The sequence below is a fragment of the Prionailurus bengalensis genome, chromosome A1, assembly GCF_016509475.1.
Source record: "Prionailurus bengalensis isolate Pbe53 chromosome A1, Fcat_Pben_1.1_paternal_pri, whole genome shotgun sequence".
In the NCBI taxonomy this organism is placed as follows: Eukaryota; Metazoa; Chordata; class Mammalia; order Carnivora; family Felidae; genus Prionailurus; species Prionailurus bengalensis.
This window is the reverse complement of record NC_057343.1, coordinates 127,229,556-127,255,979: the sequence shown is the minus strand read 5'-3', so window position 1 is coordinate 127,255,979 and position 26,424 is coordinate 127,229,556. Positions and strand designations below refer to the sequence as shown.

General features: G+C 37.6%; 1 protein-coding gene across 2 annotated transcripts in view; it reads right to left on the bottom strand.

The window, feature by feature from the left end:
• The window catches only part of RAB3C (RAB3C, member RAS oncogene family), a 290,806-nt gene extending 271,553 nt beyond the window's left edge, over positions 1 to 19,253 (bottom strand). The window contains exon 1 of one of the 2 annotated variants that reach the window (XM_043590802.1): positions 18,913 to 19,253. In XM_043590802.1, the coding sequence (XP_043446737.1) occupies positions 18,913 to 18,930 (18 nt within the window). In that variant the 5' untranslated portion in view covers positions 18,931 to 19,253. Of the gene's footprint in view, positions 1 to 18,108; positions 18,269 to 18,912 lie in introns of those variants that run through there. The other variant, XM_043590792.1, reaches the window with a different exon arrangement.
• Positions 19,254 to 26,424: the final 7,171 nt, after the last annotated feature.

Sequence of the window (26,424 nt, the reverse complement as noted above, 5' to 3'; positions counted from 1 at the left end):
TTGAAGGGGGTATCCAACTGAGTCCTGTGAGTCTATAGGATGCCTTACAGGAAAATGTGACAAAGAAAGCTGCTATCAATCCCAAGTCCTATTCCAAAACCTGCAGAAATATCAACATTATCAACATCAGCCTTTTAAAATGTAATTATAGAGATTTAGAATGAGAAAACCATCCTGGGGCTTTCTCTGATAAGAGAAAATGAAGAGGTTCAATTTCAAGGGCTGATATACCTTGTGGGGTCAGCAGCAAAGAAGGTGGTGGGAACACAGAGGGTGTCTATGATGCAGGAGGACAAAGCTGGTAAACAGGTAGGTGTATCCAGAGCCTCTAAAGGACTAATTAGAAGAGTTTCCTAACACACTATTCTTGAAGGTAATTTATTTTTTACTATTTCCTGACTTATATCCCCAATAAGATTCACAAAGAGCCAAAAACATGTGCATTGGGAATGTATAGGTCTTACATTAAACCTCAGAATAATGAAGCAAATCCTGGCCCAGAGGATTAACAAAGAAATTTCCCTAATCTTGCTGAGAACAGATATGAAGTGGTTTGACAGCATATAAGTGTCAAAGGCACTAGTAGTCACTATGTCAACTTATTGACACTTCTAAATACTAAGTCATGTGAACATTTTCATAGTTATCATGAGAAAATAGAGCTGTAATTTGAAAACATCAGTACACGTGAAGTAACTTTCCAGAAAGTAAATCAGATTTCATAAGAGATATAAAAGAGAACTCTTTAAATTGCATTCATCTTGAATTAATTAAAAAACAATCACCGAGTGGAAAGAATCTTTGAGGCAGTCCAACTTTCCACTCATTCCAAGAGTCCCTTCTGCTGGCATGTGAGCATCTCAGGTTAGTATTCTAGCCTGGCCCTTCACACAGAGTGACAAAAAGTTTAGGAGGTTATGAAGCACTATATTTCATTGCAGAACAACTGCAATTGTTATAAATTTCTTTCTTAGATTTAAGTCAAAATCTACTTCCCTATAGTTTTTTCTTATGTGGTCTAGATTCTGCCATTTGTATGTGTGTATGCATTTGAGAGACAGAGAGGATGCATGTGCAGGTGCGTGTGCAAACACAGCAGAGAGGGGAGGGACAAAGGAAGGGAGAGAGAGAATCTTAAGCATGCTCCATGCACACAGTGGAGTCCATGTGGGGCTCAATTTCAAGACAGTGAGATCATGACCTCACCCAAAATCAGAAGTCAGATGCTTAACCAACTGAACCACCCAAGCATCCCTAAATTTTGCCTTATAAATCAAGAGTTGACTCTTCTCCCATCTGAAAGAACTTCACGTGACTGAAGGAACAAATCACAGCTCCACAAGCTTTTCCTTGGATGATCCCTTTACTCCTTTCTCCTCACAGGACATGTCCAAAAAAATCCCACACATCCTGCTAGATTAAACTGACATCTCTTCAGATGTCAACGTCCCATGTGTGGCCCCAAAAATTGCTCACAATATTCCAGATACAGTAGTACAGAGTAAAATGAGACTATTATATTTCATCACAATTGACTTAATAAAGTCTTCTCAAATGCTCAGGTCTTTTTTCACATTAACTGTAATAAACATAGGTCTCCCTTATCCCTATCCTTATCCCTATCCTATACTTGGGCAATTGATTTTTTTTAATGGAAATGCTAACCTTTATATGTACCCTATTACATTTCCTCTTGTTCGTTGTAATTTGCAATTCAATTCTGATAATTTTATGTCCTTTCATCAAACACATTACTTATCCCTTCCAGATTTATTTCATTCCTAAGTCTGATCAGTATGCATTTGATTTATTCATTTAAGGCTCTGATCAAAATGCTAATCAGTTTGTAGACAAACAACAATAAAGTTTTTACCCTGTTAAATATACATGAATCTGTAGATGAGATTTCTACAATATGTCAAGGAATTTGGCAAATTTAAAGCAAATCCTTAACCTCTGGGAGTTGGTGTCTTGAGAAACCAGTGTTGCCCTCCTAGGTATGCCTTGGTTCAACTGCAGGTGAACAGATCATGGATTTCATTGATGTGTCAGTTTTCATTTCACTTCTAGCTCCCCCAGAAGTCCTACGGACTAGGGACCAAACAGATTACCTCTGACTAACATGTGCAATCACAGCCCACTTCAGCATTTTTGACATTTGTTTTTCAAAATAAAGGGGAAAAGCAAATTATTTTCAGGGAGTCCCCCGGGCACTTAAGAATCTAAATTGTACTAAGCCACTTTGTGGATCTCATGAGAAACACAAAAACAAGTCATTTTAAATTTACTGTGTTCCCACTACTACTACTGATAACAGCCTGAGGGGCAGTGGGAAGATGAAGGAGGATAAATTATACAGAAAAGGACATGTAGTTCTCTGAAAGTGGAAGGATAAAAGCAAGGATGAGGCAGATGTATTTAAGGGCACAAATGCACAAAGTAGTTTCAAATCTCAATCACTGCTACCTGGCAAAAAAAGAAAACTAGGAAGAAGAGCTATTCCTGAGAGCTCTAAAGTCAAGACTAAAACTTGAAAACCAATAAGGAAAATATGAAAAGTTAAGATTCCCAAATGTCCGTCATCTGGTCCCCAGGTGGTTTCTCCTGGGGAAGGTCCCGGTCTGGGCACTTTGTCGCCTTGCCGTCTCTCTCTGAATGGACCAGAATTGTGATGTTCTAGGCAGTCTCTGGCCAGCAATTTCTCCCTGTGTGTGTCTGCTGCTGTTTGTTCTGGAATGAGCCAGGTGAGAAGCAATAAAACACTGCTCATGCCACTGTGGACACAGCACCACTTAGCTGAGAAGATGCTGTCCAGGAAACTGGAAGCAGCCAAGGCACTGGATAATTCCAACACTAACCCCGGCTCTGAGGGAAAGGCCTGGAAAAGTAGGGCAGCATTCAGAAACTGCCTTGGTCTCTTTTCTTTGTCAGCAGGGAGTGAATTACTCTTCCACGGGACTCAAGGGAGAATGTGTATGATGGTATGCCAAATGATAGTAATGCTTCCAAGATGCAAATCACTGTGTATTTTAAAGGTACTGCTTAGGCTAAATTTCACAACGCTCCTTTTAGCCCATTTCTGAATCTCTATCTCCTGCACAGCTTCTCTAGTAGAAGAGTATAACTTTCAGCTTATGTACGGAAAGATGGTAAAATGATTGCAGTAACAGCCCTTACAGGCACTGTACTATATGCTCTCTCTATATATTATCACACCTAATCCTGCTACTCCCCCAGGATTTCACTATTAGTACCCCCATATTAGAGAAACTGTGTGTATTTAAAAAGGGCTTCTTTTCTCCCCTGCCAGAAGCATGAGGGGATTTTCTCTAATCCTCACTGTGAGAACTTGACAGGGGTTCTGAAGGCAAAATTCACAAAAGTGTGCCCCCTACTGGCCCCACCAAACTGCACCCACTAGAGGTTTTATCTCTTGGATTTGTCCACAGTGAGGCACCAGCAATCCACCAATTACAGCTCATGTTTTCCTACCTCAGTACTGGTTCCCATGAAGGTTTCTGTTCCAGGAATTTGTGATTCCCTTTATCAGGTTATCTGTCCCTCCAAACTAAGGGGAGCATTTTTCTCCGTGACTTCAATTCTCTGGTGAATCTAAGAGTTGGTAAGTTTTACTTTTTTTTTTTTTAGGTTTTTTTTTTTGTTTTTTTTTTTTTTAGTTTTTTAATGTTATTTATTTTCGAGAGAGAGAGAGAGAGACAGCCCAAGAGGGGGAGGGAGCAGAGAGAGAAGGAGACAAAGAATGTGAAGCAGGCTCCAGGCTCTGAGCTGTCAGCACACATGACCTGAGCTGAAGTCAGACACTTAACTCACTGAGCCACCGAGGCGCCCCAACTTTGTTTTTCCTCATGTGAGGATTGCAGTGACAACTTCCAAGCTCCTTAGCTACCGGAGAAGAACCCAAAGTCATTATCCCCATTTTGAGGAAACTAAGTGTATTTGAGAGGAAATTTAAGTAGGAGGTCCTGGTTTTCCAATAGGTTATCTTGATTTCTCTCAGTCTGTGTACTGAGTCCTCATTACCTGGACCAAATGTATTCTTCAAGAGTTACAGATATATGGGTTCAGCTAGTTCACCCTTCTCTTCATCAAACTAACAAGCCTCCAATTTCTACCACAGAGGAGAATATTCGAAGAGGTAAGGACACATCCCTTTGCTTCTAAAAAAATACATTCCTTTGTTGAACAAAGGCATGACTTCAATTTGATATATTTTTAAATTAATTATAATGGTTTTTGAATCTTCTAGGAAGTCTAGGTATGTATTGCTACAGTGTCAAGAAAAATGAAGTTTATCAAAGCATGTAAAAACTATTCCTACTAGTATCAAAGACCAGCGTTCTCCAGCCCATTCTCTATCTCAATCCTGGTGTAGTTACAGAGGGTTCCCAGAGGGAAAGAGAGCCTGTACAGAGGCCAGGTAGCAGCCCAGTAAAGGAGATGCCCAGGCCACAGAAGAATGTGAGCAAGGTTTTCTGGGAAGAGAGAACCACAGGAGTGGGAGAGCTCTCCAGAGTCTTATGATGCAATCCTGACAGTTGCAAAGAAGCACAGCCCTGGTCCCAGCGGCTCCTGCACATCCTCACGGATGCTGAAGCCAGACAGTCATTAGTGCAGTCCTGATGAGCCCGGCTACTAGCAATTCATGCCTTATAAATCACAGCATGAAGGAAGGTTAGAAAACACGATTCCATTTCTTTTCTAGCAGTTCTGAAATTATGTGCATGCAGATGCATCTGTGAAAAGAAAACTATAGTATTCATGTGATGTGAATATGGGTAAAGAGCACATACTCTGTGGTCAGGCTGCCTGAGAAGGAATCCCAGATTTTGCTACTTGCATAAACTTGGTCACGATTTTAAATTTTTTGTTATTTTTTAAGTATGCTAAGCTATAATTTCCTCACCTATGAAAGAGGAATTATAGTAAGATCATCAAAGTAAAATTGTTGGCATGTGTTATATCCTTGATCAAACCCATTCACTTTCTTCTCCAACTCACATTGGCACTACTCTCTGAAAATGAGAATGGCCAATTTTATGAAATATGCTTCCTCTCATTTCCTAACTTTAGAGGGCATGAGGTTTGACACCCAACACTTCCACTCTGTGGAGCTGCATAATTGCTGAGATAAACATGTTACTCTTTCACTTAAAATATTATGACATGGAACCAATACACTCATCAAAATGCCTCTCAGGACAGAAGCTGAGACCCGAGCACAGACAAAAGTGTTCTGTGGTCTAAAAGGCTGCAGGGAGGGGTATGCGGCCAATGGCCATATGCCCTGTGATATGACCTCTCCTGTGACATTGCGGCTGCCCAGGAACTTGTAGAGAATTCCTAAACTCATGAAACTCTTGGGTATGAATGAGCTTTTGTAGAAACTGGGAGAGACCTGAGTTTCATGTCTGCACTAATAAGGGGGCAGAATTCAAGTAATACATGGTATGAAAAGCATGAGAAAGAAGCTCCAGGAACTCGAATGATGGGGAAACTCTCCTCTTATGTGGCCTTGGAGTTGGTTTTAAGTGAAATTCACCCTAATTTCTGATATTAAATTTGGTAAATCACCAAAGCCCACAATATTATTATAAACACCAATACTGTAACATAACTTCAAGGTTGCTAAGAGACTAGATCTTCATTGTTACCAGCACATAAAAGAAATGGCAATTGTATAACCTGATAAAGTTGTCAGCTAACTCCACAGTGGTAATCATATTACAATACATAAATGTATCAAATCAACATGTTATATATCTTAAATTTATACAATGATACATTTAATTATATTTCAATAATAACAGTTTTTAAGTCACAATATCATTATTTCAAGGTCAGAAATCATTAAAAGGTTTCCATATATAAACATAAACATATATATATAGATACATATAGATACATATAGATATAGATACAGGTATAGATATATATATTACCTTACATACAATCTGGTTATCTCCATCTTTTCCCAAAAACCTTCTAAAACAATGAATAAAGGTTTTCATAAAAATAAAATTCCATATAGAAAAAGAGAAATAGAAAAGCAAGAACAACAAAAGTTTGGGATTTGGAAGTGAATGACTAGAGAAGAGGGATTCCTAGGCCTGCACAAAAACCCTTAATGTGCAGAATCTGAAATGGTCTTGGGAATGGAGATGGCAAGTGTCCTGATTATGGGGTGTGGCTACAGTGACCAGCTCTCCTAGTTTTCCCCAAACTGAAAGGTTTCATAGGACATTGCAGGGCTTTCAGTGCTAAAACCCAGAAAGCTGGGATGGTTGGTTACCTAGACTAGAGCATGCAAACAAGACAAATGGTTGAAAATCCAAGCCCCACATAGCCAAGAAACCATCTTCCCCATATGCAACTTTTTTTTAAAAGAAAATTGAGTTTTAAATATTTTTAAAATCAGCAAATATTCTTGACATTCATATTTCCTATATGCAGATGGCAATCTGTCAATTTATACAAATTAAAGGGACTCTCACTTAGCAATAAAGTGTAGAGAACCACTTAAAACTTTTCTTACAGATATGGATAAAATACACATAAAGCTTTCTCATCATTTCTTGGTAGCAAGAAATAGCAGACATGTTGTTCTCAAATACCTGCTCTCTCTAGTTGGATACATTTTCATTCAGGAACACAAAACGAGATTCTCATAGGATATACTAGATCCTAGATTTCCAAAACCAGGGAACTGTACCTGAATTCTGCAGAATCAAAATATTCAGTATCAGCCCAGGCATCTATAATTTTTAAAGTATCCCATATGATTATTTTGACCAGACAGTTTGGCATTCTTTGGATTAACAAATTTCCACATGGAAATCAGGGTAGGTGTCCATTGTCAAGGCCTCAGGGATATACAAAAGAGGAGACTGAGTAATCTGACATTTAGGCTGAGATCCAGAGGAAGTGGAAAATGGGATCCTAGCACTCTCTGCTGCTGTCTTCACCAGTTAGTATCCCCTTCTGCCAATAGTAACAACAGATCTCATCCCCATAATGTTGACTCTGCAAAGAAATTCCTATACTCTAGAAGGCCCAGTCTGCCCAGGTAAGCTGATTTCTGAGAAATCTGTTAATTATCTTAGCCCTGGTAAGAGCCAGAACCTTCTAAGGCCAGTGATGCTCACTGGGAACTCTCTGTCAGAGTGTGAGGAAGAATGGCATCATAAGAAGCAGTAATCAATTTTGCAGAGCAAATTGCAGAGCAAATGAGGCTGTGTGCCGCCCAGCTCTGATGAAGGTGGCCTTGACTTTCTCTACCAGTCATTTTAAAAAATAACACACAAGTGGACTTTACTTCCCCTAACTCCATAAGAAAGCACCTGACAGCTACAGGAGGCCAGTGTCCAAGTTGAAACCACAAGGTAAAGAATGTCTCTTGTGCGGGGCGCCTGGGTGGCGCAGTCGGTTAAGCGTCCGACTTCAGCCAGGTCACGATCTTGCGGTCCGTGAGTTCGAGCCCCGCGTCAGGCTCTGGGCTGATGGCTCAGAGCCTGGAGCCTGTTTCCGATTCTGTGTCTCCCTCTCTCTCTGCCCCTCCCCCGTTCATGCTCTGTCTCTCTCTGTCCCAAAAATAAATAAACGTTGAAAAAAAAAAGAAAAAAAAAGAAAAAAAAAAAAAAAAAGAATGTCTCTTGTAAGAGCACTTCTTCCTGAGAAGAAAATAAAATGTAAACAGAATAAATAAGTACTCTGTGGTATAGTGAAAAGACTCTTCTAAAAATACCTAGCAAAATACTCTAAACATTCCCACTGGGGAAAAAAAAGCCTAAATCTTAATATTAATATATGTATTTCCTAAGGAATTTTTATCACCAAACATTTTTAAAACATCAACCATTTTAAAAATAATGAACATTTCAAAAACATTAAAAATGATTTTAAATAGGTAAACCTTGAGAAATACCTCCAGAGATTTGCTACAGATTCCTTCCAAATCCTAACATTTCTCTTCTCTTATTCCATTCATCAAGGTAGGTCATGTAGAGGGGCAAACACCCCATTGTACATGCACTTATGACACAAAGGAAATATCTGAACCATTCTTGGGAAGCTGGGTGGGTTATTATTTTATGTATTTGTGTTTCTATGTCATGCAGGTTCACCGATTAGAATGACTTCCCAAGCCCCTTTGCTAGTTACAATCATCCCTGCTTTTCATTCAAAAGCTACTGCTACTATTATTTGCTACAAAGGACAGGCCCATCCATGCACAGTTATAAAAGAGCATTCACATCCACAGGTGTACTGTGTTCCAGTTGTCCCTTTTCGTCAGTCCTACCACTCAAACAGGTGTTCAGTGAATTACAACATTCAAAAGAAAAACCATCTTTTATTGCTAACATCATAGATGAGTATCACGCGAGGGTCATATTTTGCTAATTGATGCGTGTATTCTTTCTTGAAGCTCTATAAAGCTGCTTCAGCTATGGCCATTTGAACAGAACTTATTCATCAGTGTTGGCTTACAAATTTTTCTAACTGATGAGACTCAGACATGCATCTTAGCCACTGTATGACTAACAAATAACACCCTTGATGGGCTAAAGTTAGACTAAGAGCAGGCAGACTAACAATGAGAGGTTCAATGCCTCAACTCTTTTTTTATTTTTAATGTTTGTTTGTTTTCAGAAAGACAGAGAGAGAGAGAGAGAAAGAGAGAGCAAGCGAGTGAGGGGCAGCAAGAAAGGGACACAGAGAATTCAAAGCAGGCTCAGCACTGTCAGTACAGAGCCTAATGCGGGGCTCAAACTCACAAACCATGAGATCATGACCTGAGCTGAAATCAAGAGTCAGAGGCTCAACCAACAGAGCCACCCAGGTGCCCCTCACTGCCTCACCTCTTAAAGTCACATAATGGTTTGGGTTCCCGGACATAAAAAGCTGAGGGTGTAGAAGCTAAGTGACAATGCTGCCAGGTTTTCCTCAGTCAGGAGGTCAAGTAGGCACAAAATAAAACTCTTAGGCTTGCTAGATCAAAATTCCTAATATGGGATCCAATCCAATCAGCTTATTGGAGAGCAGGGAACCTGCTCAGGGAACCCTGACCCTATCTTTTTACGATTCTGTAAGCAAATGAAAACCTAGAACTTTCACTCTTATGGTTTCATCATTTAATGGATAGAAATATTTCACAACCCCCAAAAACTGACATAATGCTGTAAACCAATCTGAAACGTGCTGGTGTTTGAAAAGGCATTTTGCTTCTGCACAGTTGAAGCTATTAAGGAATATATTCATTGACAAAATAAAGCAATTGCTAAAATGATTTTATTTTTACAATTTTGCACTTTGTTCAAATTTTTGAAAGTGTCATAAAGCCCACAATTTTATTTTCAAGACACAAAGAAAAAAGCGCAGCATCACAAATGCAATGATGAATAGAAATATAAATGATAGAAATTAAAATGTAAACATATTTATGGTTACATAAACAAATTATACAAAATACACAAAATAAATTTCCTTCATTTATATTTCATGCCAGTAATCTACAAGGAATAATTAAATCACTAATATTTTTATTTACATTTCTATCTCACCATTTCAATGAGCAGCTCACAGTGTTTTTTTTGTTTGTTTGTTTTTTGGGTTTTTTTTGTTTTGTTTTGTTTTTTGTTTCTGGACCATACCAGAAATAAACCCTATTAAACCTTCCGACATCCAAACATGTCACCCCAAGAGCTTATATGTATCTTTTCTTGACAGTATGTTTCTATTATTAAAGAAGCCAACACTGAGCCAAAAGTAACTGAAACGAAGAGTGCCCCAAGGGTACCTCAAGGAGCTTATCAAAAGGTTACAGGCAGCAAAGGAGTTAGTGAAGATAAATCAACAGAAACTGTAACATTTAAGAGAAAGAAAAAAAATTAGCAGAGCTTCAGTGATTTTGGGAACACTGTCTAAAATCTAACATAGATGTTGAAGTCTCAGATGAAATATAGGGCGGGGGGGTGCCTAGGTGGCTCAGTTACTTAAGTGTCTGACTCTTGACTTCGGCTCAGGTCATGATCTCACAGTTCATAAGTTTAAGCCTTGTGTTGAGCTCTGCGCTGACAGTATGGAGCCTGCTTGGGATTCTCTGCCTCCCTCTCTCTGCCCCTTCCCTGCTCATGCTCTCTCTCCCTCTCTCTCAAAAATAAATAAACATTTGCGATGGGATGGAAAAATATTTGAAGATACAATACATAAATACTTTTAAAATTTGGTGAAAAACATGAACTTACATGCATTAGAACCGCATTCAATCCCTAAGCTGGTTAAACATAAAGAAAACTACATCTAGGCAGACCATAGGCAAACTCTTCAAAGTTGAACAGAAAACAGAAAACAAATACCATAATACAGTATTATGAAAAACAGCTGACTTCACATCATGATGGAGGTCAGCAGACAATGAAATAACCTAAAATACTGAAAGAAAAAAAAATCAAAACTTTTATATGCAACAAAACTATCATTCAAAAATGAAGGCAAAATAAAAAGCAGTGGCAGATAAACAAAAACTGAGGGAATCTGTTGTCAGCAGATCTGTATGACAAGAAATGCTAAAGGAAGTTGTTTGGGCCGAAAGAAAATGACACCAGATAGAAACTCAAATCTACAGAAAAAGCACCAGGTAAGACAAATAAGCAGTGGGCAAACAAAAACAGACACATATGTTTCTTTTGCATTCTTCCAATTAACAAAAATGCATACGATTGTTTAAAGCTAAAAATATAGGGGCGCCTGGGTGGCTCGGTCGGTTAAGCATCCGACTTCGGCTCAGGTCATGATCTCACGGTCCGTGAGTTCGAGCCCCGCGTCGGGCTCTGTGCTGACAGCTCAGAGCCTGGAGCCTGTTTCAGATTCTGTGTCTCCCTCTCTCTCTGCCCCTCCCCTGTTCATGCTCTGTCTCTCTCTGTCTCAAAAATAAATAAACGTTAAAAAAAAATTAAAAAAAGAAAAGCTAAAAATATAGAACTGTATTGAGGGCTTGTAACAAATGCAGATGTAACACATATGACATGATTTCACAAAGAATGAGGTGAATGAAATTATATTATTGGAAAGTAACTATATTTTATGTGAAGTAATACAATACCAACTAGACTATATAACAAGTTGCAGACATGTATTACAATCCTTAGAATAAACACCAAAAAAAATGTAAACACGTATAGTTGAAAAGCTAACACAAATTATACATGCATAATTAGTTTTCAACTGCTGCTATAATGGATATTTAAAACAACACCCAGTCATTATTTGAGTCAGAAGTCTGGACACAGTGTGACTCAGCTGGGTCCTCTGCTCACTCTGCTCAGGCCTTACAAAGCCAAAATCAGCGCGTTGGCAGAGCTGGGTTCTTACCTAGAGGCTCTGAGGAAAATCCAACTTCCAAGCTCATTTAAGTTGTTGGCAGAACTCACTTGCTTGTGGTTGTAGGACTGAGACCTTTTTTTTTTTTTTTTTGACATATAGACATCTTCACCTTCAAGCAACAAGCCTCATGTTTCAAATCTCTGACTGTCCCTGTGCCACATCTCTCTGACTACAGCCAGAGAAAGATCCCTGCTCTTAACAACTCATGTGATTAGACTGGACCCAGTTGATAATCCAAATTAATGTCCCTACTTTAAAGTGTATAACATCCATTACATCTGCAAAGTCCCTTTTGTTATGTAACATAATTTATTCATATGTTCCAGGGATTAGGCCATAGATAACTTTGGAAGGGGGATGGTAGCTAGTCTTCCTACCACAACACACGAAAGGGAGATAAATTACAGATGACAGATAGAAGAGCTGAATGATAGAGATATTTGTATATATTTTGATAGCTGAAGTTGTTTACAGATTTTTTTTCTGCAAAGTAAACTCTAGGTTCCAATAGCTTCATTTATGAACTCTATCAAACACTTTATGAATCAAAGTAGACCAATCTTAGATATCAAAATCATTCAGAACACGGGTGAAAAGAACACTTTTCAGCTTGTTTTATAAGGCCTGCATAATTCCAACATTATAACATCATAAAAGCATTACAAGAAAATTATACACCAATATCCATCATTAAGTTAAACGCAAAAATCCCAAAAGAAATATTATCAAAATGAATCTAGCAATACATAGAAAAAACAATGCATCGTAGCTAACAGGGGTTTATCTAAGGAATGACAGATTAACTAAAAAAGTCAATCAATAGAATCCAACAAAATATAGGATCGCCTATATACTATCACTATATCAAGTGATCACCACAATAGATGCAAAAAAATGTTCTGACAAAATTCAACACCCATTTAATGTTAAAAACAAATACTCTCAACAAATGAGGAATCAAAAGAAATTTTCTCAATATAATAAGGGTATCATACAAACAACAACAACAGCAATAACAACAAAACAACTATAGCTGAGCTCATACTTAATGGTGAAAGATGGAAGGCTTCCCCCCTAAGAATGAGAACAAGATTGAGGAGGTCTGTTCATCATTTCTACTCAACATTGTATTGGATGGCCTACACTATGGAATGAGATAGGGAAAAAAAAAAAAAAGGAGATCACTGGAAAGGAAGAACAGCCTTTATTTGCGAATGATGCTATTGTTTATGTAGAAATTCTTAAGCAATCTAAAAGAAAAACCTACTAAAAATAAATAAATGCAGCAAGGTCTCAGGACATAGTGAAGATAAACAGATCAAAGGAAGTGTAGAGTCGAGATACATATATAGAAATCCCACCTATAATTAATAACCTATATTTCATCAAAATAAAAGCATATTCATCAAAAAGCACTATTAAGTATTAAAGCTACAGACTGGCAGAAAATATTTTTAAATATATATTTTAATATATATTAATAAATTAAATATATATAAACATTTACATATATCTGGTAAATTTACATAAAGACCTGCAAGTAAATAATAAAACAACTCTCCATAAAGACCAAAAGGCTAAACAGACACTTATCAAAGGAAGATATACAAATGACCAGTAAACAGATGCAAATGTCCCCAAATCACTGGTCATCAGGAAAATGCAAATTCAAATCATAATGAGATACCACAAAATACTCATTAAAGTGGCCAAAATTAAAGACAATTGACACCATATGTTGTTGAGGATTGTAAAGCTACTGGAATGCTCACATACTGCTGATAAGAATGTAACATGCTACTACCATTTTGGCTAAAGATTTGACTTTTTTAAAGAGCTAAATGTACACTTACCCTTTATCCTACCAATTCTACTTCTAGCTATTTACCCAAAAGAAATGAAAGCATATTATTAGATAAGACTAATTTGATAATGTTTACAGCCTTAATCATAATAGTCCCAAATTGGAAATTACCTCAAAATCCACCAACAGGAAAATGGATTTCAAAAGTTTGGTAGATTGATAACAAAAGTATAATATGCATCAAAAAAATGGAACGGTTATTGATACGTGCAACAACACAGATTAATCCCATACACATTATACTAAGCAAAATAAGCCAGACTCAAGGTTAGATAGTGTTTGTGCTACTGTATGTTCATATTGTATGTTTCACAGAAGTACATGAAGTTCTAGAATAATGCAAACTAATTTATGATTTAAAAAAAAAGTCAAAGCTTTTTTTTTTGCCAGTGGATTAACAACAACAATAACAACAACAAAAAACACGAATGAAAGAACTTTTGGGGTTGATTGGAAATGTTCTATATCTTCATAGTGGTGTGTGTTACATAGATATATCCATTTATCAAAATTCATCAAATTGTTCATTTAAGATTTGTGCATTTCAATGTATATAAATATCTCAGAAACTGCAAATAAACAAATGAAAAATGCTAAGGTCTATATAATTCAAAATAAAACTAAAAGATTTCATCTTCACAGGTCATGGTGCCCTACTAAGATGGTTGCTCTAGAACCTCTGAACCCAATGAATGAATGAAAAAAAGGAGAAAATGGTTGGAAAATCTTTTACCTATACAACATTTTTGAGGTGACACAATTGTTTATACTTAGGTTGAGTGTATGAACAGTCCCAGGAAAACCCATTCCTTAGCATAAAAATGTATTTCTTTCTTGGAATATGATGGACAGAAAAGGAATTTTCAGTTCCGATATAAGCGTAGAATGGCAGGAAAAACTGCAGTTCTACCATGTAATAAATCCACAACTTCTCAGAATGAAAAAGTGGAAACGGAAAATGATTCTTACATCACAGAAGTTTTTTTGGGTTTTTGTTTTGTTTTGGTTTTTGTTTTGTTGTTGTTGCTGTTGTTGTTGTTGTTGTTTGCTACAGTTAATTTCCCATTCTCCACTTCCTTTACAGAAGAAAGGTGGAAACTTCCAGATTTTGTTCAAATAGAATAGGAAAGAAGTCCTTGTTTCTCCAATGTCAACTAGAAGTTTTCTCTGTTTCTGTAAGGGGTGAGGACTAAATTTCCATTTCTGATAAAGATAAAGGGATCATCACAAGGCTAGATTTGGTCATGAATCAACAATAATGGAATGCAAGAATGTCATGTATTTTCCATAGCCAAATGAAACAGTGATATTTAGACTCTAATCCTTTGTAAGTTGTTTTTGTATAAAATATGGCTGTATTTAATATCTATTATAGTTTTTACCTCAGCTTCATGTTCAGTGTATACCTATATTCTTTATTAAATCCTACTCGTTTTTAGATAACTTTCTTTTTCTTTTTTTTTCTTTTTTTTTTTTTTTTTGCCTCTGCTCCATTCTTTGGATAAATGATTTTCTTTGGTTTCCTAAATATTCACTGTACACTTATGAGATGACCCAGCAAGCTTCCAGATAACAACACTAAAGACTAAGCATTAATCAGAGACAATGGATTCCATTTTGGTCCTGCAAGAGAATAAACCTACAAGAAATTTAAATTCAGGAGACAGAAAGCAAACCACTTTTTAAAACACTGGCCCTTCTCAAATATTTGGTTTAGTACATACAACCTTATTTTACAAACAGGACAATTTTTCTTTCTTCTAAACCAAATGAATGAATCATGTCATATCAATAGTACCCCTCATTCTTTACATCACCTCTGTGTGTCTTGTGTGTGTTCTTGAGGAATTTAATAATAGAGGAAAGAACATGCGCTATCTAGAGAGAAATCTGGCAGATTTTGAATCTGTCACGTTGGAAAAGTTATTGAATGTTAATAAGCTCCAGTATCTTGCCTGTAATTAGGGTAATGGCGACCTCTAGGATTGTTTTGTATTTCTCTCTCTCTCTCTCTCTCTCTCTCTCTCTCTTTCATTTACACACACACACACACACACACACACACACACACACACACTGAGATCTGAATGCAAGGAATCATGCTTGACACAAACAAAGTACTAGATAACTTGGAATTTGTTCATTCTGGCTCTTGAATCAAATGACAACTGTTCATCAGAGTTTTGCCCTCAAGTCATGAGCACTGCTATCCCCCATTTCATTTGGCCTTCAGGATTTATGGACTCACTGAATGAGAAAAAACAAAATGACCATCTCTTGCATTAAAATTCTAACCCATCATCTGGAGCACTTACCAAATGCTATTCCTGGTTATTTAGTCACAAAGGAAATATAGATATCAAAAACTATCATTATGTATTATTTTAATAGTCACTATAAAAAACAATTATTATCCCTCATTTTGCACCAACTCAGAGGGAAATATTCTTCAGAAAATATGCATATATCAAAGACAACTATCTTGAATAGACCACCAGGCTATTTATATAAGTACATCAAATGCTTTTTAAAAGACATTACATAATTTTGTAAAGGCTTCCTTGAATTAATTATAAGGAAATTAAGAAGTCAACAATTAAAGAGCTTGTTTTGTTCCACATCAACAAATGAACTAAATATTTTTAAATGGGAAAAAGAATATCTTAGGATGATTAAACTGTAAAATGGATATTTGCTTGTGACTCATTTTCAGAAACCTAAGTTTTCTCCAAAAAAAAAAAATAAATCTGGAGGCATGTATCTCAAATGATGATGTGGTTCATTGAGTCTTTAAATGGAAAATAAGAAAAATGTGAAGTAGTTATCTTGTTGCATTTTCATATATCAAAGCCACCTGGAATGTGATTATGTTTCAGAAGTATGGGTCCTGAGACATTACTTGCCATTGTAAAAAATACATAAAGCATGTTTAGAGTTTTTGTTCTTCCTATCATTATATATATTTGAAAACCTGACTGTAATAGAGGGTCATCATAACAACAATTTACTTGTTAAATGCAATCACTGGATGTGTTTTAATTAAATATACCTCAGAAAGTAGTCTTTGATTTCTTAAAATACACATATAATTTATGATAGAATTTGGACATTTGATTTTTAAATTTCAAAAATCTTGTCCAATGAATAAAATACAATATAAATATAAAAATAACTTTATCCACTAGTAAACTAATTTTATTACCTATTTTCATATTAATTTTTCATTAAAGTTTTGATTAAAATATAGAATTAAATATTATACCTACTACACAGTTGATATGAAATAATTTAAAATTCTTCCTAATGCATTAATTTCATTCAGTTCTATAACATTTTAATGGCTCTTATGAACATTCTAAGCCACTCTTCAAAGAAAATTAAAAGCAAGATGCAACATAGCTATTTTTTTTAGTAATTTATTTTGACAGACTTCAGTGTGTATATAAGGTCGACTTAAATACTAACAATCTACTTTTAAAGTCTACTGTCAATGTTTACTTATAATCAAATATGATTAATTTAGCCACTTGGTTCCTGGCAGTGCCTCCAGTAATGGAAAATTATCATAAGCCAATATATCTTGATTACAACAGCTTGTACCTTTATTGTCTGTCCAGATTCTTTTCACATCAGGTCTATAATGAAAAGCTCAGCCACAAACAGAGGTATTAGAAGATACACAATGGGGCCACTGTTTTCTTGAACAAACCAAATTTTCAATAACTCATAAGGTAATTTGAAGGCTTCCATTAAATAATACTTCAACAAACAGTTACATTCTACAGATTTTTTTTTTCATTTAACAGTCGGGTCACTGTGTACCTTAATATACATAACCCATAAAATCAAATTAAACCAAAGCATATGTTAAAAGTCTTTAATTTGTGAAGAAAACAATTGGGAAACGTTTAGGCAAAAATTAAAAGCAAATATTTATATTGTTAGATTTGGCAGGAGAAGTGGGTTCTCAAGAGAGACAACATGTTCCAAATTGTGTGTTCCATTCTCCTCTCAACCCCATTCATAAAGTGCCTCTCTATTACGCAACGGCATCACTCTGCTAGGTTAATGAACGCAGGCTGGTGTTTAGCATTAACTGGTTGTACATAGAAACTAAAAAGCACACTCATTTTTACTTAAAAACAAAATTTGCCTAGGCAGGATGCTTAGGCAGAGGCATCTTTCCATAGAAGTCGAAGTAAGCAAACCTTAGAATGTGACTGAAATGCGGAATGAGAACGTACAACAAATGGGCACACCACTCAGGAAAGCTCAGAGGGGGTTCTTCAAAATGCAAGAGTAAACCAGTTTTGCGGACAGAGATTAAGGGCTGCCGTGCCTCTGGAATGTTTTTACTGTTTTCCCCTGATACTACTAGCACTCTAATTGAAGAAAGGGGACTTTGGGGACCCCAACATTGTCTTAGCCTTTTTTAACGCGCTCTTAACCAAGTGGAATTCGCTCTATCCCGACTCCAAGAGAGACCCCGCAACCCCAAACCTCAAGTCCGTGCACTGGCACAGGGATCACAAATCAGGCCAGCCAAAAGGGAAGATCAATGCCAATAGGAGACTGCATGTTTCCCTGACTTTTGTTTGCTCGGGTTTACATTTTAGACAGACACTCACACCTTCCTTTCAGAGCATGGGAAGGAAATGAATATCCGTATCCCTCATCGACAAGCCAATTACAGCCCCGTGGAGCGTAGAGGAACCCAACAGTGTCCCCAGCACCGAGTCTTGAGCCTAGACCTTCCCAGAGGTCGAGCACAATTTATGCTTGGAGCAAGGGAGAAAGCATCTATGTCAATTCCTCCTGAGGCCACACTTTCTGTATAGACCCACCTGCATGGGAGCTTCGTGTCTCATTGTTCTCAAAATGTCCTTCCTCACTGGTTAAGACAGCGCTGGCCGGGGAGCTCGGTCAAGCTTGCACAGCCCGCGAGCTCCACGCTCCACACTCTGCACTCTTGGGGTTCACTAACCGGCTCCAACATCAGCACCGGAGCTGTCCCCTCCTTGGCGCCGCACACGCGTACTGGCCGGGAGTCCCGCGCGCTCCTGGGAGTTGTAGTCTTGTTCCACGGAGCTTTTCTGGCCCACCGGCAAGCCCTGAACTACATCTCCCGGCAAGCAAGCAATAAACAGGCTAGCTCCTCCAGACGGACTTGGCCGCGGAGCCTCCCTTCTCCTCCCTTGGAATCGCTCCTGGTTGTTACTGCTTCCAGCTTCCCGGCCCATTTCCTAGCGAGGTGCAGCCAAAAGTGACTGCAGCTCGTATCGGCGGGGATTTTTCTTTTCTACTCACAGCCTTCCGTGGCTAGACTGTGATTTCCTGGTGAGGAAACCCACTACCTTGTGCTAATTCCCAATGCAAACGAAACCGGCGCTGCGTTCTGGGACTCTCCGCTCTACACCTTATCCCGAATCGGGAAAGTTTACATATTAACATAGGCAGACCAGGGTGGTTTTACAATCTCATTCAACAAACGCGGGGGAGAAAGATGATTAGCACACACATAAAGGGGTTCACTCGCACAATTGCATTGACAAGGCGCGCGCGCGCACACACACACACACACACACACCCCAAAGTCCGTCAAAGCGACATTTCGCGCAGAGCATGCAGAGGAACTCCCTTCTGCTCACCTTTCCATACAGCTCCATTGCAACTCGAGGTTCCGAAACCCTCAGTAACGCCTGCTGCTACAAGAGGTTAGGGTCTCACGCAGGAAGCGGAGCTAAACGCACAACACAATGGAAGGGGTGGGGGTGGCGGCTGGCGGAGGGAGAAAGGAGAGACGCAGAGACACAGCTGATTTAGATAGATGGCTTCTTTCCTCTGGAGGGAAAGCGTGGAGACTTCAAGTGGCAGCTGCAGAGAAAGGGCTGAGAATCTCTTAGCAAGTGCCAGGGGCGCGATTGCGCTGGGCAGCCCCTTCCGAGGCCCTCCCCCAGGCACCTTCACCGTCATTAGCACGCACACAGCCGCTGCTGGCCGCCGGCTGGAGAGCTGATAGGGCACTGGGTTATTTACTCAAAGCAAGTCACATAAAATGAACACATTCATCACCAGAGCCCAGAAGCACCTTCACAGAATGAGATAGGAGACCTCTATTAAGTTATCCTGTTCTTTCTTTAATACAGAATTATTTCTTACATTACAAATGCACTCATCCCAGACTAGTTCAAAAACGGTTTAGAAATTGAACCTTACTTTTGTTATACTTTTATTTTCCCCATTTGACTCATAGGTGTGGCTTTCCATGTTCTCTGTACCTATCTAAAGAGACACCCCTCTCTTTTCAAGAGTTAATCAGTCCAGTAATGATTCTTGACTTTTGCACGAGGTCAAAATGATTATTATTGGAGGCAGAATGGAAAAAGAATCAACTTGATATTGGCTCAGAGGCATGGAAGTAATAACCTGAATCAGGTTGAAACTTTGCATTACACAAAACAGGAGAAGGGAGGTTCTGAAACTCAAATGTGCTTGAAAATCTCTTGGGGGGAGGTATTTAAAATTCATATTGTCAAGACGTGCATAGAGATTTCTGATTCACTGTTTGAGATGAGAAGTCCAGGAATTAACATTTTAAACTAACACTCCAGCAATTCCCATGCAAGCAATTCCCTTTGCCATAATTCTAGAAAAATTGTCTTAAAAGAATTTTTATGTAAGAAATGTTCAAAGATACAAACCTCAAAAAATTCACAGATTGACTCAATAATGCAACAACAACAGGTATTGGGAGCCTACCATATTCAAAATACCTCACTAATTTTAGGTTGGTTTTCTGTTTGTTTTATATTTTGTTTTTCTTAAGAAATCTAAGATATTTTTTTTCTAATTTTGTAAACAGTGAGAATGTAATTCGATATTGCCTAGGTAAATAGTTTTTATAACTATTCAGAAAATACAACTTAAAATGTTCCAGTCATAGTTGAGATTATATGACCATTAGAGAAATTACATTTAAATTAACCAATAACAAATAAAAGGTAATGGGAACCCAGTATCATGGTGTTTCATGTTAGCACTTATTAGAAGTAAGACTTCTGTACTTTAAAAAAAAAAAAAAAAAGATCAGGGCGCCTGGGTGGCGCAGTCGGTTAAGCGTCCGACTTCAGCCAGGTCATGATCTCGCGGTCCGGGAGTTCGAGCCCCGCGTCAGGCTCTGGGCTGATGGCTCAGAGCCTGGAGCCTGTTTCTGATTCTGTGTCTCCCTCTCTCTCTGCCCCTCCCCCGTTCATGCTCTGTCTCTCTTTGTCCCAAAAATAAATAAACGTTGAAAAAAAATTAAAAAAAAAAGATCTATATAAAAGTGCATCTCTTGATAATTTTTTTCCAAGGGAAATATCAAAAATAATACACTTAAATATATATATATATTGCATTTAGTAACAAAAATCTGCATAGCAACTGCACAGCTAATTTCTTCAGAATAATTTCCTGTAATTTTCATAATATGATTACTTTATTTTTTAAATTTTTATATTTTTATTTATTTTTGAGAGAGAAAGAGAGATTGAGCATACTCAAGGAGGGGCAGAGAAAGAGAGAGACACAGAATCTGAAGCAAGCTACAGGCTCCGAGCTGTTGCCACAGAGCCCTATGTAAGGCTCAAACTCACAAACTGTGAGAAAATGACCTGAGCCAAAGTCAGATGCTCAACTGACTAAGCCACACAGGTGCCCCTATACTATCATTACTTTCTGAAATTCTCATAATTCAAAAACTCTGGTATCATGGGACAGATTTAAATATTATAAATGATGAACTGCTACATTATCTATTCTTTGAGAAGTTCATCTCTTCTTAATATTTTACAAAAATGAAATACCTTCTCAGTTTTCGAGTATGTCTTTTATTTGGAGAAAAACCCATGAAGATTGGGTTGTGAAGAAAACTAGAGTTGCAAAAGGTTTGGGGAACTTAATTCTGTCCCATTTCTTATACCTTAGTTGGGTATATTTAAGTGGGTGGAGGAAATTAAAAAACAAAAAAACAAAAAACTAGCCAGAGATCAACTAAACAAACAAATGTGGACCAGAGCTGATAATCTCCCTAAAGTCAGAGCAAGAGCACTTTATCTTTGCTTGGACTCAGACCACCATCTACCAGTTTCATTATCAAGGTCACCAGATGGCTGCTGGAGCTCCAGCTCTCACATCCACATTCTAACCAGCAAGAAGGAAAGATGAAGAACATTCCCACATTCCTTTAAGTACACCAGAGATCTTATATTACAGTGCCTAGAACTTAATCTTGTGATCACACCTAATTGCAAGGTAGGCTGGGAAATGTAAGCACTATTCTGGGTGAATGCCCACCTGAAAATCAGGAATTTCCTTGTAAAAGAAGGAACAACAGATACTGGGAGACAACTGGTAGCATTTCCTACAGAGTATCAGGGTATTGCTTTGTCTTCTTTGCAATTTTACTGACATGTAAATGTCTAATTATTTAAAAAAAAATTACTAATTCCCAAGGATCTCTGTAGTTTAACAACAATCAAAGCCTTCAAATCAAAGGATTACCTAAAGTTAGAATATTCTGGCTGTTATTGGGGAAACAGGAAAAGAGGAAAGCCTTCTTCATGTACATATGAATCTGGGATAAGAATTTGATATTTAAAAGATTCTATAAGGAAGAATACAGTTAAGAGAAGGCAAAAGGGCCACAGTGAAGGTCAGGTATCATGCAACATGAGCACCTCCCCATACTGGAAGATAAAGCAGACTCAAAGGTCCTGAGGCCTAAAGAAGGGGACATGCCTTGGGTCGCATATATCATTAAAGGAATGATCTCTTAAATCTCTGTCTTGAGTTCAGTTTGTTTCTTTTTATTGTTCCAAATCACTATTCATTATTGATTGGATTTTTACTATGCTACATTTATTTAATATTTCCTAGTATTCATTTTGTTGTTTGTATTTATCTAGTGTCTTTATCATTCACTTTGTTGTTACCAGTCCATGTCTGTGTCAGATCTATTAAACAGAAACATTCCATCAGGTAGGGTCAAGTTGAGATAATTTATTTGGCTAAAGAAGAGCCAAGAACAAATATAATTAGGCATTAATTAGTAGTGATGATATTGTTTAGATCATAAATAGCAATAGACATTTTGTTCCTACCACTGTTACCATATCTCTGTTAGGAGTTAAATTAAAAAATAAAATGGCTGAAACTTGGTATAAGAGATAAGAATGTCCCTGGGGATTTACTTACTCAAGATTTACTCAAATTCACAGTGCAAGGATGGGGCTGGGTGCCTAATTCTAGATATTTCTAGGACCACTTCTGGAGGTTTTCCATGCCTAAGTCTTGTTACCTTTGTCTTGCTCACTGTGTTAGGACTGGCTTTGATTTCAACTTTGTGCAACATCCATATCAAGAAATGCTATTGATTATCTTGTGTTCCCTTTGGAAGAAATTAAACATCCCCATGATGTTATTGATTCCTTTTTAATTAAAAGAGAAAATCATTTTTAACTCATTCCTGCTCATGATGTCTTAAACCTCACAAATAATCAGTACAAGTAAGGTGCTTTAAAAATGAATAAATGTATTCCAACTGAATAAAAAGAAAATGATGCTTTCTTTAACATAGATATGATATTATTGATAGCTAACCTTTCTTCAATATCTATTCCATGGTAGGCACTTTGTCTAGATTATTCCATCTAATCCTCAATATTTCAAGGTATTGTTATTAATCTTATTTTACAAAGAAAATTAGTAGAGAGGTTAAGTATTTTCCTGAGGGACACCTCGCTAGTAAGATATTGGGCCAGGATTTATTTTTTTATATTAAATATAATTTATTGTCAAATTGGTTTCCATACAACACCCAGTGCTCATCTCAACAGGTGCCCTCCTCAATGATTGGGCCAGGATTTAAAGCTCAGAGTTATCTGAGTCCAAAGCCCAGACTCCTGCCCATAGTTTTCCTCATAAAAACTAATGTTGCTTTAAAATAATCTGTTTTACAATCTCTTACAAAGAAATTTTACTGGCCTTTGTTTTTGTTGTTGTTGTTGACTTCACTTGGGAACGAGGATGATATATCTAGTCCACTCATGGAATTACTGGATTACTTATATGTTTTCATACAAATTCCTACACTTGAAAATTGTTAACATTTTCAGATAAATACTGATTCATTTGGTTCACTTGAAGTATTATTAAGGAACTTCAGGTCTTTTGGTAAAGTATATATATTTCTATCTTATAGAAGGCAGTTTTAGAATAAACAGTTTATAATTATGCGAACTAGGAGAAAAATAGAAGAGTACTAAATAATAATCCCTGCATTTCACACAAACTACTTATTCAACTACAGGTTCCAGACTGGGGAAAAGATTATGTAACCTACATCTTTATTAAGCCTGGTGTACTTCCAAAGAGACAGATAGAATTGTCTATTTAGAAAAATCATTATCACTTTTGGAAAGCTATTTCAAATTTTGACAATATATTATAATCAAGACCCAAAATAATGGTGACGAGTTCAGATGAAGCTTTCTACCTCTAGCCTTCTAACCAATCAAAAGAAAATCAAATCAACATACTGGCTTTGAGAACAGAGTGGCCCCTAAGCATCAACTCTTAGAAGACTTGAAATAGTGTGGGATACTATGTGGGTTGGGGGTGAGGGTAGGAAGTTGGGGTGCAAGGTGGAAGAGCACGCTGGTGGCACCCCAACCAGACCACCTGTGATGGTCAACCTGCATGCCTTCAGGAGGTGGTGCCTAGAGTTACATGTTTATAACTCTCAGCTAAGATTACATCTCATAACTAAGTCCAGGTAAGCAGAAGAATCAGGTTAGTGAAAAACACGTATGTCCTAAATTTCCATAGCATTTAAAAAATGACAGATTAGTACACAAAGAAGTGATCTTATTTATTATCATTTTATCTAGCTCAATCCTCCTATTTTATAGTTACAAACTTAGGTCCCAGAAATGTGAAATGACTTACCTAAAGCCCCACAGGTCATGCAGTGCTGTTGAAGGGCTCTAATACTGGAAAAAAGAATATTCTGAAAGTGTGCTAAAATTTATTAATACACTCAATTTTTAGGTGTATCAGTTTCCACTGAGTTATTTTTAGGCTTACATGTTACAATTTAAAATGGAGAGTCAAAAAAAGAATAACACACCATCCTCATCCTCAAGGAGGCTCAAGCTAGTTCAGGAGACCAGATACATAAACAGGTAACAGATAACAAGACAACAGTGTCAGAGATAACACAAAACAGGGCCTGATTGGCTGCCTGCCCACTCTTACCATTAGTAGCTGCTTTAAGGATTAATAGGAGAGAGTAATCAGTTCAAGAATATTTTATGGAGAAGTAAACCATGCCTCTGGATAAAAAGACTGTCTAAATGTAAGTGTAGAATGAGAGATATAGGAGACCTTCAAAGGAACTTAAAGATTACTGAGTTCTTCTTTCTGAATTTACAGATAAAGAAATCAAAGATCAAAGATGGGTAATGACTCACCTAACATAGTACTCATTAATAACAGAGCCGAGATTAATATACAGTTCACATGCTAGCAAGACCAGAGTTCTTTGAAAATATAAACATTTCAACAATCATTACCTCAGACTTGAACACTTATTTATTGTCTTATAACTTGACCAAACTTTTGCTTAAAAAAACATGGCATTACCAACATTAACTCAGAGGTCAAAAACCTCCAGATAGATGTGTGATCTGATAATTCCCTCCCCTACATTGGTTGATAACAGGGTATAAAATCTAAGGACAGCTGAAGTGTAATTCTTTCTTCTTCAAACAGGGGCTTGCAAAATATTTTACATTTTATTATTTTTAAAATGTGACATAATAAGTAAGCTTCAGAACCAAAGTTTTACTGTTTTCCTAACTAAAATTATATTTGACCCAAATCCCCATATATTAAGAGAGTTATGAAGTTCAGTACCAAATGATTTCACAAGAATGAGGTGAGGGTTTCTCTTTCCTTCTTCCTTGGATTGCACAAAAATTCTGGAGGATAGATAGGAAAGTAAAATGGTAGATGCTAGACATCTCTGACAGTCACTGATGTTGCTATTTTCAGGTTAATGTGGCCCCTGTGCAGGCAAGTAGCACCATTCTCCCCCAACCTAAGCCCCAGAGATCTTGGTCAAAGTCCCAAGGTTACAAGCACATGAGGTATGAGTTTGCTCTGCTATGTAAGAAACAACCTCTAAACTTAGGGATTTAAACAACAGTCATTCTCAGTTCATGATTCTGTGGGTTGACAACTGGGACTGGGCTTTGTGGAACAGCTCTTTCTGTCTCACTTGGGTTCACACATAGTTTTGCAGCCAGCTGCCAGTCAACAAAGACCTTTGTTTCTTGGCATTGTTTGGGTATTGGATAAGGAATGGGGGAAAAACTAGGCCATGTGTCTCTGATCATCTAGTAGGCCATCTTGAATCCGTGTGCATGGTAGATTTCCAGGGTTCTAAGAGAATGAGCAGAACATATAAAGTGTGTTGAGGCCTAGATTTGAAACTGGTATAGCATCTCTTCTGCTGCATTACATTGGCCAGAAGTAACAGTTCAGGTCAGACTCAAGAAAAGGCAAAATAAACCCCACTTCTTGATAAGAGGGGCTGTGAAGTCACATTTCAAAAAGACTCCGATACAGATGGGGTGCCTGGGTGGCTCAGTCCACCGAATGGCTAACTCATGATTTCAGCTCAGATCATGATCTCACAGTTTTGTGGGTTTGAGCCCCGTGTTGGGCTCTGCACTGACAGCGTGGAACCTGATTGGGATTCTCTCTCTCTCTCTCTCTCTCTCTCTCTCTCTCTCCCTCTCTCTGCCCCTCCCTTGCTCTCTCTCTCAAAATAAATATGCTTAAGAAAAAAAAAAAAAAGGGTCAGCTCCAGAAAGACATGGAGAATTTGGCCATTGCTACAACCTACAACACACAGGCCAGCATTGCACTGGGGCTCTACCACCTCAAAGTCTCTGCGTTCCAGTAAGCCCTTGCTTCTGCTGCTCTTAACAACAGAACTCCCACCACCTTCCTGCCTGTAGAGACCTATCAACCTCATAGGACCCTCTTCAACCCTCAGTCACAGTACTTCTGCTGATTAGTTTTCTCTGTAAGAAATCCAACTGAATTATTTACAC